The sequence below is a fragment of the Pteropus medius genome, unplaced genomic scaffold (genome assembly GCF_902729225.1).
Source record: "Pteropus medius unplaced genomic scaffold, Ma_sr-lr_union100, whole genome shotgun sequence".
Lineage (NCBI taxonomy): Eukaryota > Metazoa > Chordata > Mammalia > Chiroptera > Pteropodidae > Pteropus > Pteropus medius.
Window position 1 is genome coordinate 11930080 of NW_024350924.1, and position 14816 is coordinate 11944895.

The following is a 14816-nucleotide window of genomic DNA, read 5'->3' on the forward strand; positions in this document are numbered from 1 at the left end:
CATACTACACACGTTCTGTACACATGCGCTGTACACACATGCTGTACGCACTGTACACATGCTGTACACACACACCATACACACACACGTGCTGTACGCACACACACAATGCACACACACACTGTACACACACACACACACGCCAGACTGGCTGAGGGGAAGGAAATAAGGCTGCCAGGACAGCAGGTGGCAGAGAACAGACCTGGGGACACAAAGGGTCAGGCGGAGCTTGGTCACAGACATCTGCTCCCTGGACTGCCCTGGTCTGCCCCCCAGAACCTCCAGCTTAGGGTCCCCCCAGAAGATAGAACCCTTTATTTCCTACTAGAGGCTCTGTCAGTTCCCTGTGCATTCTGTGCTCTGGGGCCAGTGCCAAAGTGGAGAACTCGGTGTCACCTGGGAGCTTGGGGACAAGGCTAGACAATCATTAACCGGGGCACCCTTCTCCCTCATCTCCTGCCCTGGGCCTCATTTCCTCTGGATGGGGAGGCAGTGCCTCCCCACACCCAGCGGGCAGCCGAGGGGGACAGACCATGGCTGCCGTCCCCCGCTGGCGCAGACAGCCCTGGGGGCTCAGGCCATCCCCCCAGGCTCTGGGGTCCCTTCCTCTCTCTCCTTTCTAGTCCCTCTGGTTTCCGCAGGGGCTCTGGGAGGTGGGGAGACGACAGGAAGAAGACAGAAACAGCAGTGGAGAACTTGATTCGTGAGGGGCCCCCAGAGGGAAGAGAAAGTTGCGATGTGACTGACTGGAACCAGGCTTCCCAGGGGCGCGTGTGCTCACAGCCACACACCTGGCTGGAGGGTGCCGCATGCCCGTGCGCGTGCGCGCGTGCGCCTGGGGTTCCAAGGCTGCTCACACACATGCACGGACCTTAACTCTGTGAGCAATGGCTGTTCTGGTCCGCCTTGCCACCTGCCAGGATCAGACGGCGGGTGACAGCAGGGAGCTGGCAGCTGATTTGCTTTCCTAGAGATACTCATGACTCGAGGGCCACCGAGGGGCTGGGTCACGGACCGTGGGGGGTTGGGAGTTGGGAGCGGTCGAAGCAGTTCAGATTTTCCTAGCTAGACCCCCGCCTTCTTCCCCCATCTGTTTTTTTCTTTCGCCCTCCCAGGAAGAGATGGAGAATCAGCCTCACTCTGTTCCCCGGAGGCGGGGGAGTGGCGCTGGGACAGGTGTGTCTCCAGCACCCGGATGCTCAGCAAATGTTTGCTGAAGAGATGGGGGAGTGAGCTCTCCGGAAGTACTTCCTGGAGTTCACGGCGCTGGAGACTCCAGAAGCAGACAGAGAGCAGCAGCCAGCAAATGGCACATCCTCCCCCAGGCTCTGAAATGCGGGTGGGGAGAGGGTCTGAGATTTTTTTATTCCTGCCTCTGCCAGCCCAGGCTGGGGCAATCTGCAGGGTGACAAAGAGCAAGGTGGCACTTGGCGGGTAGGCCCGATCTTCCACAGCGATGGCTGCCCCCCACCCTTGCTGGCCCCTCAGGCTTTTTCCCAGCCAAGGCCCACCTGGGCCCCGCTCCACCCTGACACCCCGTGGCCCTGTTTCTATGGCTCTTCCTGGGAGACATGAGGCGAGCGGGCTTGAGCTCAGGAGCCAGCAGAGAGATGCCAGGCCGGTGGGCCCCAACTGCCCATCCAGGCAGTGGGCACCCCTCCCACAGCTCCCAGCCAGACTTCATCCCCAGAGCCACAAAAGAAAGCCTGGGGGCCACCTGTGCACTGTGCCCCACACACACTCAGTGTCCAAAGCCTTGTCCCCTTGCCTCCCGGCAGTTCAGTCCTCCCCCTCTAAGTGCTGCCCCAGGGGCAGGGTGGGAAGACGGGAAAGGGCTGCCTCTGTGCCTTGCAAAGGGCACAGTTTCTCTGCTAATGGCTTCTCTCCAGGCCAGAAGAGGTGCATGCACCTACAGCAAGAGAGAGGGGTGCCAGGAGGAGACAGGGACCTCTTGGTGATGAGAGGAGGTGGAAAAGACACTCCGTGTCTCAAGAAGGTGGGGGGTCCCTGCCCCTGTTCAGGCCCTGCTCAGCCCCCGGGCCCTGGAAAGGCCGGTACTCACCCCTGGAAGCGTCTTCTGTTCGTGCAGGGCGCTCTGGGCCTTCAGGGCTGACTCGCGGGCACAGTATGTCAGGAAGGCACATCCTGAGGAGGGCACGGGCAGAGAGACCCAGTGGGAGCGAGTCCCAGTCTCCCCTCCCTAAGAGGCTCCCCCCGCCCCCCAGGAGACTGAGGTCTGGGAAGCTTGTCCCTTCTTGCCACCTTCTGCCTGCCGGGGTGGGGAGGTGTCTGAGAGGGGGCGGACACTCTGCCCCAGGGGTCTCTGGGCTGCCGTGCCTGGGGCTGAGATGGGGGTTGTGAGCGGGGAGGGAGCACCCTGGGGTGGTGGGAGGTGGGGCTGTGTGAGGGGGAAGGCAAGGGGCGAGTGGTGGCAGCCGGGGCGTGGGGGGTGGTGTTCTCCTCAGCCCGTCTTCCCCCTTCCTCCTTCGCCTCCATCTTGCTCATCATCACCCTCCACCCTCCCATTTCCCCTATTTCCTCGTCTCTCAAACTCCCCGGGAGGCACGTGGAAGGTCGAGAGTGGGGCAGAGGCGAGGGACAGGGACGAGCATTAGCCGACGTCCCTGGCTGGGGGCGCGGGCAGTGTGGCCCTTCTGGCCCCCATGCCCAGAGCTCGCCAGGTCCTGCCCTGGGCCTGACCGTGCTTAGCCACACGGCACTCGGACGGGCCTGAGGCGCATCCTCTCTTGGCCTCCAGTCTCCTAACTTTCGAGTCCCCCACACGCCCCAAGTCTTCACCAGTCTCTGTCCTTCATACCCTGCCTCCCAGGTCCCTCTCCTCGGTCCTAGAGCTGTCCTGCCCGGTCCTTGTCTACTCTTTCCAGGTCGAGCACCTGACCCTGTGTCCCGACCTCCATCCCAATAGTATCCGAGGCTACTAGGACTCAATCTTGCACACGTGCGCGCACGCGCACGCACACGCACACACATACACACACACACTCACACACACCCCTGCCCAGCTCCTTATCTCCCAAACCAGCTCTCTTGCTCCTCCATCCTTCCCCAAGTTCATCCATGACATCGCCCCTCACCTCAGGACTCCACACCTCTGCAGCCCCCGCCAGCACCCTTCCCCAAAGAGGCCCACCTTAGTCCTCCCATCCGGGTCCCCGGTCGCCCTGCCCCAGTCCTCGTCTGGCTCCTCATCCACACTCCCCAGCCCAGAACTCTGCCTTTAGATTGGTCCTTTGCAGCCACTCCACCCTCCAGCCCCCTCCCAGCCTCCCGGCCCACCCCCAGAAGCCTCTGCAGCCTGGCCTGACCCCTCACCCTTGTGCAGCCCGGTGTACTTGTCCTTGATGACAGTCAGCTCGAAGATCCGACCGAACTGCTCGAAGATGGGCTTCAGGTCCTTTTCCTCCAGGTGCCTCGGGATCTGCCCCACAAACAGCTTGATGGCATCCGGCTCCTTCATTGGGGCGGCCCAGGAGGAGGGGCCGAGGGGAGTAGGGAGAGGCCCGAAGGCCAGGGGGAGCTGCCCAGCAAGGAGGCAAGTGGTGGGGGCCGGGGCCCAGCCCAGGGCTGGCTTTCCCTGGGGCCAACCACAGTGCTGGGCAGGGGGGCAGCTCTCCACACAAAGGAGGCCGGGGAGCTGGGGGCCAGGCAGCCGGGGTCTAGGCAGACACTGTCATGCCAGCAGGGGGCATAGCCCAAACAAGTGGTCTCTTCCCAGGAGGGGGTCAGTGTGGCCCAGACCTGGAGGGGTAGAGGGTAGTAGCAGGGGGCGCTGGGAGCTGCAGGCTGAGATGAGGCTGGAGGCGGGGGAAGGGGCCTGAGGAGGGCCGTGAGGGTGGAGGCTGCGGGGTTAGGGGCCGGGGTCCTGATGGGGAGCAGGTGGAGCGCTCCTTGGCGTCCCTGAGGGGACACCTCCCCTGTGGCTGATCCTTCTGCCGGGTCCGAAGATCCCTGATGCCAGATGCTTGGTCTCTGATGGCGGCAGGGCTCCGGGATCCCTTTTGCCCTGCCGCCCCCCTTCAAGGTCCTCCCCTCAGCCCCCCTCCCACCCCCACCCCGGTCCCCGGGCCTGGGCTGCTGCTGGCGGCTCCCGCTGCTGGGGCTGCCTGCTTTCCCGGTCACCTGGGTCCCGGAGCTCTGCTCTCCGGCCGCCTTCACAACCTCCCCCTCACACCTTCCCCACTCCCACCTCCTTTCCCCTGACAGCAGTGATGTCAGTCTCAGGGGTGGAATACAAATTCCGTACCCTGGAGAGGGACGCACAATCCGGACCGGAGCCACGCCCTCTTTCTCTCTCCTTCCTCCCCGGCTCCCTTCCCGCCCCCAGAAGAGCAGCTGGGCCTGTTGATAATAACCCTTCCCCCATCTTACTCCCCAATCACGAGTTGGGCAAGGCGCTAAGATGGAGAATTTATAGAGGAGCCCTAAGGTGGGGTCCATTGTTCCGGGGGCTGGAGCTGTCCCCGGTGCTGAAAGAGAAGACCCGGGAGAGGGGAGCAGGGGGCGGAGGACGGGGCAGCCGGCATCTGGGGAGATCAAGAGTGGGGAGCCAAGGATAGAAACCAGGGGAAGAAAACAACGGAAGTTAATGTGGATGGGCAGGGGGCGGAGGAGAAGTGGCTGGGGGAAGCAGGTCGCAGAGCTGGGGGGAAGGGCAGAAGGGACCCAGAGAGAGGAAATGGAAAGGGGGGCGGGCGAGGGGAGAGCGGGCTGAGACGAACGCAGAGACAGAACTGTATGTTTTCCAGAAAAGGACTCAAGGAAAACTGTATCTTGCTGGCATTTGCCGACACCCCCTTCTCTCCCTCTGGGGGGTTTGTGTGTATAAGTGCGTGGGCAGCGAGGCGGAGGCGGTGGCGAGGGCGGGAGCTCTCACTTGTAAGCTCCTTGCAGACCAGGACACCGTTTAATTCGGCATTTTACCGTTCGCAGCGTCTTGCTCATACGTAGTATGTGCTTAACATATTTCTCGAATAAGCGATCGATGCAAAGAACCTCCGACAAGAGTAGATTGTTGATTCCACAGCCGCCAGGCTGCTCTGAGGGCCGAGGAAACCCAATGACGCCTCTTTGCTCCGCCCTCCCTTAGGCTCCTTCAGTGGGGTTCTCTGATTGTCAGGTAGCAAAGGGGTGGGGGATTCACTTGGGGCTTCTTGCTCTAAACACCATACTTCTATGGATGATCGGGTTGCTCCGTCTCTCGAGGAGCCGGGCTCCTCCATGCACTGGATCCACCCCAGCTCCCCGCCCCCACGTGGGAGCATCTGCTGACACCAAGGATCCTGGAGCCGGCAGCACCTTGCCATCAGGTGCTCGCGACAGGGGCTGCGACCTGTTGTGGAGCACCTTGCGGCCCGTCATTCCTTTCTTCCCCCCAGAGTGGGGCTGGCGCCTCTGAAACATGTCCCAACTGAATCCCAACAGCCCCGTCCTCAGAGCACGTGATGGCAGTGCCAGGGAATCGAGAACAAACACATCCGGAAAGTAACTTTTCACTCACCTCCCCCACCCCCACTGCGTCTCATCTGATCTCGGTATTTATGGAGATGCTAAACAGATCACGCCCTCTGAGGATGGAGCCTAGGAAGACCCCACGGCCCTGTTGATCTCATTACTCTGTGTCTTGTCAGCATATCTGCCGCCCTACTGCTCATTTAGGCTCGGGGCTAATCATATTAATTGAAATATTAAACATTTACAAAAATGAATTATAACGGACTCCCCTTGCTTCTCCTCCCAGTCAGCAACTGGAGCGTCAGCTCCAGGTGGCCTAATGCCTCTGATCCTTCTCCTAGTTTGTGGTCCCCAGATGGGAGGTTTCATTCTGAGAGGAGAGGCAGGGTTTACGGGAGAAGAGGTGGGAGCTCTTGGCAGGCCCTCCTTGCTGGGCGACTGTGGGCACGTCTCTGTTTTCCTTTGGGCTGTGGGGGAGGGAGCCCTGTGAGGTAAAGACTGGGGGATCCCTTATGACTCAGAGGCCCATTCTGGGGAGCTGCTCCCCAGGACGAAATGAGGCTTCAAAGCCCTAGTTGCTCCAAGGTTCTTTCTCTGCCCACCACCCCCAAATTCACCGTCCTTTTTTGTTCCCCTGCACCCCGTGCTAAGCTGCCCTATATACAAGATTTTTGACTTTATAAAGGGGGAACTCACTCCCGACTTTAGATTCTTAGGAAATGAGAAATGCCAAATAATATTTTTCAGAAAGGGCAAAATGTGGTGGTAGTCTGCATGGGCAGAGTGGCTGGTCACCAAACACCTGCTGGCCTAACTGAAAACAGAGTGAGGACATCTGCAGCAGGATCTAGAAAAGAATCGATTATATAACCTTCCTTCTCTCAGGTAGCTTCTGTCTCAAAGGGAGAGGTAAGACAGGCCAACACAATGTGCAATCGTGAGGACTGACATGCTGTTAAGGCAAGAAAGGCCTCTCCCATTTGCACACGCAGGTATTTGGGATTTGGGCCATGGGAAGTGACCAGTCAAGAAAGGCTTGATTGATTCCCAAAACGCAAGAAGATTATAGAATGGCAGAAAGAGGACATGAATTATTTTATGCATGAGGTGGGGCTGGAGAGCATGGTGCATGCATATCCAGGTGTGTGTGTGCGTGGGTAGATTTGCCAGTCCAGACTAGTACTATTTAATATAATGTAAGCCATATGTATAATTAAAAATGTTCTGGTAGCCACATTAAAAAATAAGAAGAAACAAGTGAAAATACTTTTAATAATATATTTTACTTAACCGATCTATCCCAAAATACTATTTAATGCGCTTATATGATAGTCAAAATATTCAACGTGTCAATATGAAGATTATTAATGAGATATTTTACATTCTTTTTTATAGTAAGTCTTCGAAATCCAGTCTGTATTTTATAGTTACAGCACATCTGACACAGCAACATTTCAAGGTCTCAGTAGCCACAGGTGGCTTGTGGTGACCATACTGGATGATGTAGCTCTGGAGGTTCCATCACTGTCTTCTCTGGGGGGGCAGGGGGTGGAGGGGTGGGAAGAGACAGGTCTTGGCCAACAGAAACTATCACCATTGGTTAACCTCTGCTCCTGCCTGAGAAAATTACTTCTGACCGATGGCAGCTTATCTACGTCTCACTCTATTAACTCTCTCTCCTAAAAAACAGACAACCAACCAAAATGATTTCTGGCCTGGGCGGAGTTCCTGGAATAAAGCCTGTGGCCCACCGTCTAATCTGCCTCTTGTGGGTTTTTCCTGGCTTGGGAATTGCCAACATTTTCACTTCTTTTCCTCAGTCTTTGGGGAGAAGGATAGAAGCAGACCCCCAAGAGACCCCTCCCAGGCCATGGGCTAATGCAGGGCTTGCTTCTCAGGTTCCTTCCTTGCTCCTTGGCAGTTGTTCACCAGCCTGAAAAGACAGCCTCACTTTGGGGCTCCTTTCGCCGCCTTCCTGAAGGCCTCTGCTGGGCACGACCCGTGGGGGTTGCACATGCTCAGACAGGCTCCGGCTCTTTCCAGGCCCCTATTTTCGGCTCTCCAGCTGCATGTTTTGCTTTCCCACCTAGTTAGACCCTCGAAGGGCACGTCTGGAAGATGGCCTGCCTTTCCCTCCCTTACTCGACTGGGAATGGCAGCCACCGTTGGGAACTTCGCAGGAGCAAGTTAATCTGCACGAGAAAGTCAGCCCATGAGGGGAAACGTCTGGAAGGATGACACGGTCCTTTCCAGCATCTTTAGTCTGAGAACGGTTCTCAATTTGCAGAAGTGGGTTCAGGCCCATCCTATGTGGTGCTTTCACATTGTTTTAAGAATTCAAGACTTCGAGGTCAAGGGTCAAGAAGAAGGACTCATTCCATACGCAATCAAGCCACGAAATCAGTCCCCGGGTCTGGGGAAGGAGACTCAGTAGAGACCTCGCGGGTTTACTCCTCCGCTGCTCGTGGCTTCTTCCCCTCTGTGCCTTTCGGCTGCCGGAGGGGGCCGGGCTCGGGGCGGGGCCAGTCTGAGGGGGCGGGACCGGCCGGGGGCGGGGTCATCTTGGGGCGGGGCCGGGACCGGTCTGGGGGTGGGGCCAACCTTGGGGGGCGGAGCCGAGCTTCTCAGGCGCGCGGCCCGTCGCCTTGACGACCGCGACAAGATGGCGACGCTGCAGGGCGGGCTGCTGGAGTCGGACCCTGGGGCGCTGAGCCCTGCGCAGCTGGAGCAGCTGCGCGACCTCAAGGTGGGTGCGCCCCCGCCCCCGTCCCCACCACAGGGCTGCGCCCCCAGGGTCAGGGCCCGGACGGGAGGAGGGCCCCGAGAGCAGGGAGCCTGTTCCAGTTAGAGGGGCGGAAGGCTCGGGACGAGACCCCCGGCAGACCCCTGAACAGAGCCGCTGCAGGAGCCTCAATGTGCAGGAAGAACTAAAACAGGGATCTGGGCAGAGAAATGCACCGAAATCACTTCCAGATACGTTAACTGAGATACAAACCAGAACGTGCCGACGATGGAGACCCGTCCTTAGTTAAGGCCCTTGAGCCCGAGCAGGGAGCAGCTTGAAGATGCTGATCTGGGGGAAGACAGAGGGCTTGTCCCTTCAGACACCCTGGGAGAAGACCCGGGTGGATGCTCACGTCGTCGCCCTAGCCCTTCGCACCTCCAGGGCTGGAATTCTGAAGTCCGCCTCATGGGGCGTGACCTTTGCTCTTTGCCTCCAGATTCAGACTCGGATTGCCAATGAAAAGTACCTGAGGACCCACAAAGAAGTGGAGTTGCTCATAAGTGGCTTCTTCAGGTAGGTGGTCTTCCAGACTGGCTTTGAGCTACTCGTGGAAAGTTCGACCAGATCTTGGCGATACCTCAGTGTGTGTGACTCCTTTCAACGCTTCTGACTGCTCCCTGTAGGGTTCTCAGGTTGAATTTTTTTCCAACCCTGGGATTTGGGGCGCCTAGGGTTTCCTTGAGTTATCTCTAGACATTTCTTTCAGTTATGCCTAAATTCTCAAAAATATTAATATTTATTCGCTGTAGTTGTAAGGATAAGTGTCATACCTTAATGCACTTGGAAGAAGGAATTGGGCCTTGAGAGACTCTCCAGGTAGCCATTGGGTGTAGAACATTATTCACTATCAGAAGCACTTAACAAGAGCACTAGAACTTTGAAAAAATTCAGGTGTCTGGCCTTTCCCTGCCCGAGAACGGAGTTCTAGAAAGACGCAGAGTTGGGAGCCACGCCCCTGTGTGTCTGGGGGACAAGGCCACTTTCTGGCAGAGCCTGGGGCATGTTTTCCCTTTCTGGGCTGCCTTGCAGTGTGGCATTTGTCTGAATTGAAGAATCTTCTAATGGGATGAAAGGCAAAGAATTTAGGGGAAAGAAAATCTTGGAGCAGCAAAATACCGTTCACCTACAGACCCGCAGGCGAGCTTTAAAAACGAACGACGTCCATCTGCAGGCCCCGCCTTGGTTTCCCACGTCAGCGTTTACCGCACCGTGATGCCTTCCATTTCCCTCCCTGGACCGAAGCGCTCAGCCGGCGGAGCCATTTGCATCCCCGGTGCCCACGCGGCGATGGCACCGCCGTGCACGTTTTCTGATCCAGTGGCTCTGCAAAGATAGCTCGTTATCACTTCCATTTCAGAGGGGAGAAAAGTTCAGCTTCGAAGGGAGAAGTCGACGATCCAGGACCCGAACCCCTGGTCGCTCCATCTGGCGGGGTTGTGAGCTGGGGAGTGGGGTGGGGGCTCCTCCTTCTCGTCAAAAGCAGACCTGGAGGGGTGTCTTCTTTTCCAGGCCGTCGTGTTTTTCCTGAGTGTCACTTTTCTTTATATTTGAGCCATTTCTCCCAGGGGCAGCAGGTTCTCAGAGGGCAGGCGGGGAAGGAGAGAGAGAAAGCCAAAACCTGCCTGTGAAGGTTGGTTTTATTGGGGCCAGAGGTCAGGCTTGAGCAAAAGTCAGTTTAGGGGGTCCTCCGTCGAAGTCGGCTCTGGGGATTGGGCCATTGCTTCTTGCATCTTTTCTTCCAAACGGAAATGAAGGATGACGACCTGTCCTGGGCAGCCTGGATCTGCGTTAGCAATGTTTCCAGCAGGGAGCTTGAAGATAGATGTAAAAAGCCTGAATTAAATCACCCTTTGCGTTGTTCACACACAAAAGGATTAGAATCCTCGGGGGTGGTGAGTGAGTGGGCGTTGTTTCAGTCACGTGTCAGGAGTGGCCCAGGGACAGTTTCCGGGAGCTGGACGTCAGTGCCTGGGTGCCTAGGGACAGCCCCGGGCACCTCCCCTCCCCAGGCCGGGTGAGCCGCCAGGCTTTTTCCTCTGCTGTCCGTCCCCAGCATTCCCCTCCATGAAGTCCTCCTGGCCCCTTCTAGGCCTTTTTCTGCGGTGGAGGTGGGAGGGGAGAGGGAGCGTTTGCAGTTTGAGGGTTTGCTTCGTTCGGTGTCACTGTTATTTCCTTTGGGTGGTATCAGGATGAACAGGATCAGCCCCTTGTCTGTGCTGGATGCTACAGATGGACCTTCCGGTGACAAAGGAAGGGAGAAGAGGGGACAGAATCCCGAGCAGAATCACCTGTGGCTCAGGTCTCTGCTCTAGACTCGCTCCAAACCTCGGGACGCTCCGACCTGTTTTGTCGGGGAGGTCCCACGTGGGTTTTCCAATCTTAGTGATTTATGGCTGTTCAGCCACAGCCGTCCTGTCTATACTCATATGTGCAGTGTCTTCGCTCTTAATACCTTGAACTTTGGACCTGAAAAATGGAAAGAGTAGGGAATCTGACTTATTTTAGGCACCTGGGGAGCTCAGGTTTTAGGCTGGAGAAGTGATAGCAAAGGATGAAATTTTAGGCGCCATTAGCTGTGTTTGTAAATACCCAGGCAGATGCATCTGCCCGAATGCAGCACTGATCGAATCGTTCCCGGGCTGGAGGAGTCTTCAGTGAGCCACGCCATTGCTGTTTATTTATGAATATTCCACTGAAATAAAAGGACGGAGGGGCGCCATCCGCCAGGCTTTATTTGTGCATTCCTGTCATCTTGTCTCTGCCTGGCCTTTATGGCCCTTTCTTATCGACAAACAGAAATAAAATTCATGAGCCAAAAACCCAAAACAAACTAAAAACAGGAAAAAGCTTATAAAACTAAATATGGATCCCAGCATTAACAGCCGAACCGAGAACAGAGCCTCCTTCCGGCCCTGCTCGCGCCCCTACTCCAGCCGGACCGTGGACCTTGTGGAGGACCGCCCGCCCTCCTCGGGTGCTCTTCGGGACCCTGGGGGCACAGAGGTGGGTACGAGCCAGTTCCTACCCTTGAGGGGTTCACCTTCTCTAGAACATGGGCCGTTCTGTGTCCAGGTCTTGGCACTTGCTGCTTTCCTGGGTCTGGAAAGCGCTTGTCCCTCAGCCCTTGTCCTGCCCTGAAAGCCACGTGCACCTCGCGGTCCTCTCGGGCGCCAGCCGCTCGGTGGAGATTTCCAGGGTCCCGCTCTCTGGTCGCCCAGCGTGCTGACACCCCCCTTGGAGCACCTCCTCAGGTGGCCTTTTGGACATCTGGGGACTTACTCATCTCATTGCTTGACTGTAATTTCTTTCAGGTGGGGCTACATTTTATCTTTAAAAAAAAATCAGTCCATCATCCCGAGTACAGTTATTTACACAGACTCGTGCTAACTCTCAGATTGAAGAAGAAGAAATGGAGTGAAATCCTCAGTGCTTGGGAAGCAGGGGTCCCCTGGGCCGGCGAGGCCTCCCAGGCTGGCGGGCTGGGCAGCGGTGGCCAGGGGACCGTGCAGAGAGCCAGTGGCCTTGGAGACACAGACCTGGGCCCTCTGTCTCTTATTTACTCGCTCGCTCGCTTTACGAACTTGGGCACATGATCAACCCTTTGAAGGCTTAACCAAGCCTCATATGTAAAACAGGACACAGGCATTGCTGTTTCACGGGGTCGTTGGGAAGGGGGAGAGTATCTGTGACATTCTTTACGAACCGTAAACGCTCTTCGAGGGAAGACGGTTTCAGCTCCCGGTGGCACCCGGGCTGCGGTGCCATCACAGTGTCTGCTGCCCTGGGGGCCACCAGTCCACCTTCTCAACTTCGTTTTGGTGTATTTCCGCTCCACCCACCCCCGTGGGAATTCATGGTTCAACCCAGAAGATTTCGGAGTCGCATGTCTGTCCCACCGCACGTGGGCCCCCCGAGGACGAGGCTGCACGCTCATCTCTGCTGCCCACCCCGGCCTGGCCTCTGGTTCTGTGAACCTGTTCGTTGAATGAACAACCGGCTTCCTTGGGCCGCAGCACACCTGCCCCACAGCCTGCTTCCTCCCCTGCCCTCACCCTTACTGTTTTCCAGAGAGATGTTTTTGGAAAGGCCAGACAACGTCCGGGAGTTTGCCTCAGGTGAGTGAGGCTGCGTCCCCTGGGGTATTTGATGAACCAGCGCAAGGGGCATCATCGGGAGTTTAGACTCAGACGAGGCCGGAGGGTCCTTCCTCGCCTGATGTCCCCGAGGGAGCGTCTTCAGAAGATGTTTTGCTCCCTAGTCGTGAGGATGAAGGGTTTCGGGGCGGGGGGGACTCCCGAAGGAACAGTGGCAGCTCTTCGCAAGGCATCTTCAGCCGGCTTCTCAGCCCTGGCTGCGTGAGAGTCACGGGAAGCTTTTCAAAGGGCCGAGGCCCAGGCCCCGCCAGGGGGTCTGTGTCATTAGTGCGGGGTGGGGCCGGCCGCCAGGTGGCTTCAGGTCAGTGGCGTTCAGCGGGGAGGGGCTGGGCCGCGTGCTCCCTGAGTCTCCGTAGCCCCCGAGGTTCTCGCTGAACCCAAGTGCGTCTTTGCTGCCACAGCAGACGCTGCTGCCTCTGATTCACACTCCGCCGGGTGGGGAGCCTGGCTCCCCGAGAGGACGTTCTCAGAGAGGGCGTGCGATCTCAGGCAGGAGCTGGCAAGCCGAGTCGAGACAAAAATAGCACTTGGCATTTATTTGGGCCCCGGGATGGGCTGGGAGCAGAAAACCCAGAGGCCCCCTCAGCCCGCTGATGGCCCCGTGCGTCAGCAGTGTGCGGGGAGGGGCGCCGTCCTGTGCCAGCCTTTCCTGGGGACGCTGCAGCTGGCGGGCTCCGAGCTGCTCAGGCGGGGGACGGTGACTGCAGGATGTTCGGTGACATCTCACATTACGTTGTAAAGCGGGGCCCCCGGTCACAGCCCAGCTCAGACCGAGCCAGTGTCTCCCGCCCAGGCTTTTCCCCTTGGGTTTCAACGATTTCTTCTTTCTGATTCTTATCCCAGACTATTTCACGGATCCAAGACTTCCCAACAAGATTCACTTGCAGCTAATTAAGGAGAAGAAAGCGGCTTAATTAGCAAAATCATGATGCTCAGCTGCTGAGAGAGACCAGAAGGGATCCAGCCTGGGTGGGTGTCACCTCACTGGCAGACACAGGCTCCTCACTCCTGCGAAAACAAGACGGGCTTCTGGCCCGGGTGTGAACGGAAGCGGACGGAGACGCCAGAGCTTGCGTGCGACTGCTGCCTTCCACACTATTTTGGGGAATCGGGGACGGAGGAGGGGCCCAGGGCTTGTCTAGCATGTTCCCCGCGGGAAGAGACACCTTCTTCATCCGGTGAAGCGGGGCTGGGTGGGGCTGGAGAGAGCGACGGGGAGGTGGGGGTGGGGCCCTCAGTGCCCAGACCTCCTCGTGTCCCCGTGGGGGGTGGGGAGCCTTCCCACTGCTTCTGGAGAGGGCGCCGGCAGTGACCCTGGCTGTGCTGTGCCTCGGGTGCTTGCCTGCTCCCCTCCCCTTCAGACCACGGGGCCGTCAGGGCTGTGGCACATGTCACAGGCAGGCTGGCTTCTGAAATGATTTTGAAGGTTGGGATTTTTTTTATGTGAAGTGGGAAAAAGGCACACTCCGGATTTCACGGAACTGGCTGTGTTTTGCAGGGTCATCTGGGAGGAAGAGGGCGCTGTTGTCACCGTGGGGGTTTCTGAGCTGCCTTGGGCCGTCTGCTGCTGCTGCTGCGAGGCTTTCGAAGGTGCTCATTAAAAACGACCTTCCTGCTCTCGGCCGCGTTCCTCTCAGAAGCGGGCAGACGGCCTGGGCGGGAGGCTGCTGCCTGGTACGCAGCAGGCCTGTTTCTCGGTGGCTGGCCGTTTCCCCATCGGTCTCAATACTGGGTGCTCCCCACCCCTCCGGGCCACCCACTCCCTGAGCCACGACCTACGAAAGAACAAGGGGGGGTCCCCAAGGCCTGCGGCTGGTCGTGGTGGCTCCGGACCAGGTAGCACCTTCAGGGTGGCTTCTGTTGTTTATCTTACCTCCTGGGTAACTGTGGAGTGTGCAGGTGACGATTGACTTTTATTTCCATAGAAGCAGTAATAAGAGGGAGCGGGCCGGAGAGTAGACCCAGAAAGCCCGTTCAGGGTCACGTGTGTGGTGAAGCGTGAGCCGGACGGGCGACGCGGCGGGTAGACTTTGTTCCTGAGGAGTCTTAGGAACAAGCCGCCGTCCACGCGGTTCTCAGCTAAGAGGCCGGGACACGGACCAGTGGGCCTCGGGGAGGGCGTCCAGGCCAGGAGGCATGGACGGTGCCTGTGTCCGCCTTGGCTTTCCGGCCTCCACTGGATGAGGGACCTGTGGTCCATGTGTCACGTATCCGCATCACTGTGGCAACAGAAGCACAGCCCAAAGCCGGGACTGTGGTTCCCTCGTTATGGCCTGTCTTGTTCTCCGCTACCGTCACCTGCAGGAAAGGGCAACACACACAGTAGGGCGTTTAGAGAACTAGTGGGGCTACACAGAATGAGCGGCGGAACGGAAGCTGAGGGGTTATTTCAGGTGCCTTCAGCT

The 14816-nt window shown here is 57.8% G+C and overlaps 2 protein-coding genes across 7 annotated transcripts in view; one reads left to right on the forward strand and one right to left on the reverse strand.

The window, feature by feature from the left end:
• CELF3 (CUGBP Elav-like family member 3) overlaps nt 1-3794 on the reverse strand; it is a 17575-nt gene extending 13781 nt beyond the window's left edge. For 2 of the 4 annotated variants that reach the window (XM_039841627.1, XM_039841626.1), the window contains exons 1-2: nt 3334-3794; nt 2063-2145 (exon numbers count right to left, since the gene is read on the reverse strand). In XM_039841627.1, the coding sequence (XP_039697561.1) occupies nt 2063-2145; nt 3334-3478 (228 nt within the window). In that variant the 5' untranslated portion in view covers nt 3479-3794. The remainder of the gene's footprint in view (nt 1-2062; nt 2146-3333) is intronic. The other 2 variants (XM_039841629.1, XM_039841628.1) reach the window with 1 other exon arrangement.
• Nucleotides 3795-8093: 4299 nt separating this feature from the next.
• Nucleotides 8094-14088, forward strand: RIIAD1 (regulatory subunit of type II PKA R-subunit domain containing 1). Of its 3 annotated transcripts, XM_039841635.1 has the most exons (5): nt 8094-8218; nt 8694-8770; nt 12326-12372; nt 13255-13380; nt 13910-14088. In XM_039841635.1, the coding sequence occupies exons 1-4, from the start codon at nt 8135-8137 to the stop codon at nt 13323-13325; spliced, it is 279 nt and encodes a 92-aa protein (XP_039697569.1). In that variant the 5' UTR covers nt 8094-8134; the 3' UTR covers nt 13326-13380; nt 13910-14088. The 3 variants fall into 3 exon arrangements, with proteins under 3 accessions (XP_039697569.1, XP_039697567.1, XP_039697568.1); XM_039841633.1 differs by lacking the exon at nt 8094-8218 and having other exon boundaries at nt 8232-8770; XM_039841634.1 differs by lacking the exons at nt 8094-8218; nt 13910-14088 and having other exon boundaries at nt 8232-8770; nt 13255-13620.
• Nucleotides 14089-14816: the final 728 nt, after the last annotated feature.

What these genes read in the sequence shown, in the direction of transcription:
- RIIAD1 (XM_039841633.1), top strand. Translation starts at nt 8,538, where the DNA reads ATGCTGATCTGGGGGAAGACAGAGGGCTTGTCCCTTCAGACACCCTGG. An exon ending in CTCATAAGTGGCTTCTTCAG is followed by an intron (nt 8,771 to 12,325) that starts GTAGGTGGTCTT and finishes ACTGTTTTCCAG; the next exon opens with AGAGATGTTTTTGGAAAGGC. An exon ending in CGTCCGGGAGTTTGCCTCAG is followed by an intron (nt 12,373 to 13,254) that starts GTGAGTGAGGCT and finishes TTCTTATCCCAG; the next exon opens with ACTATTTCACGGATCCAAGA.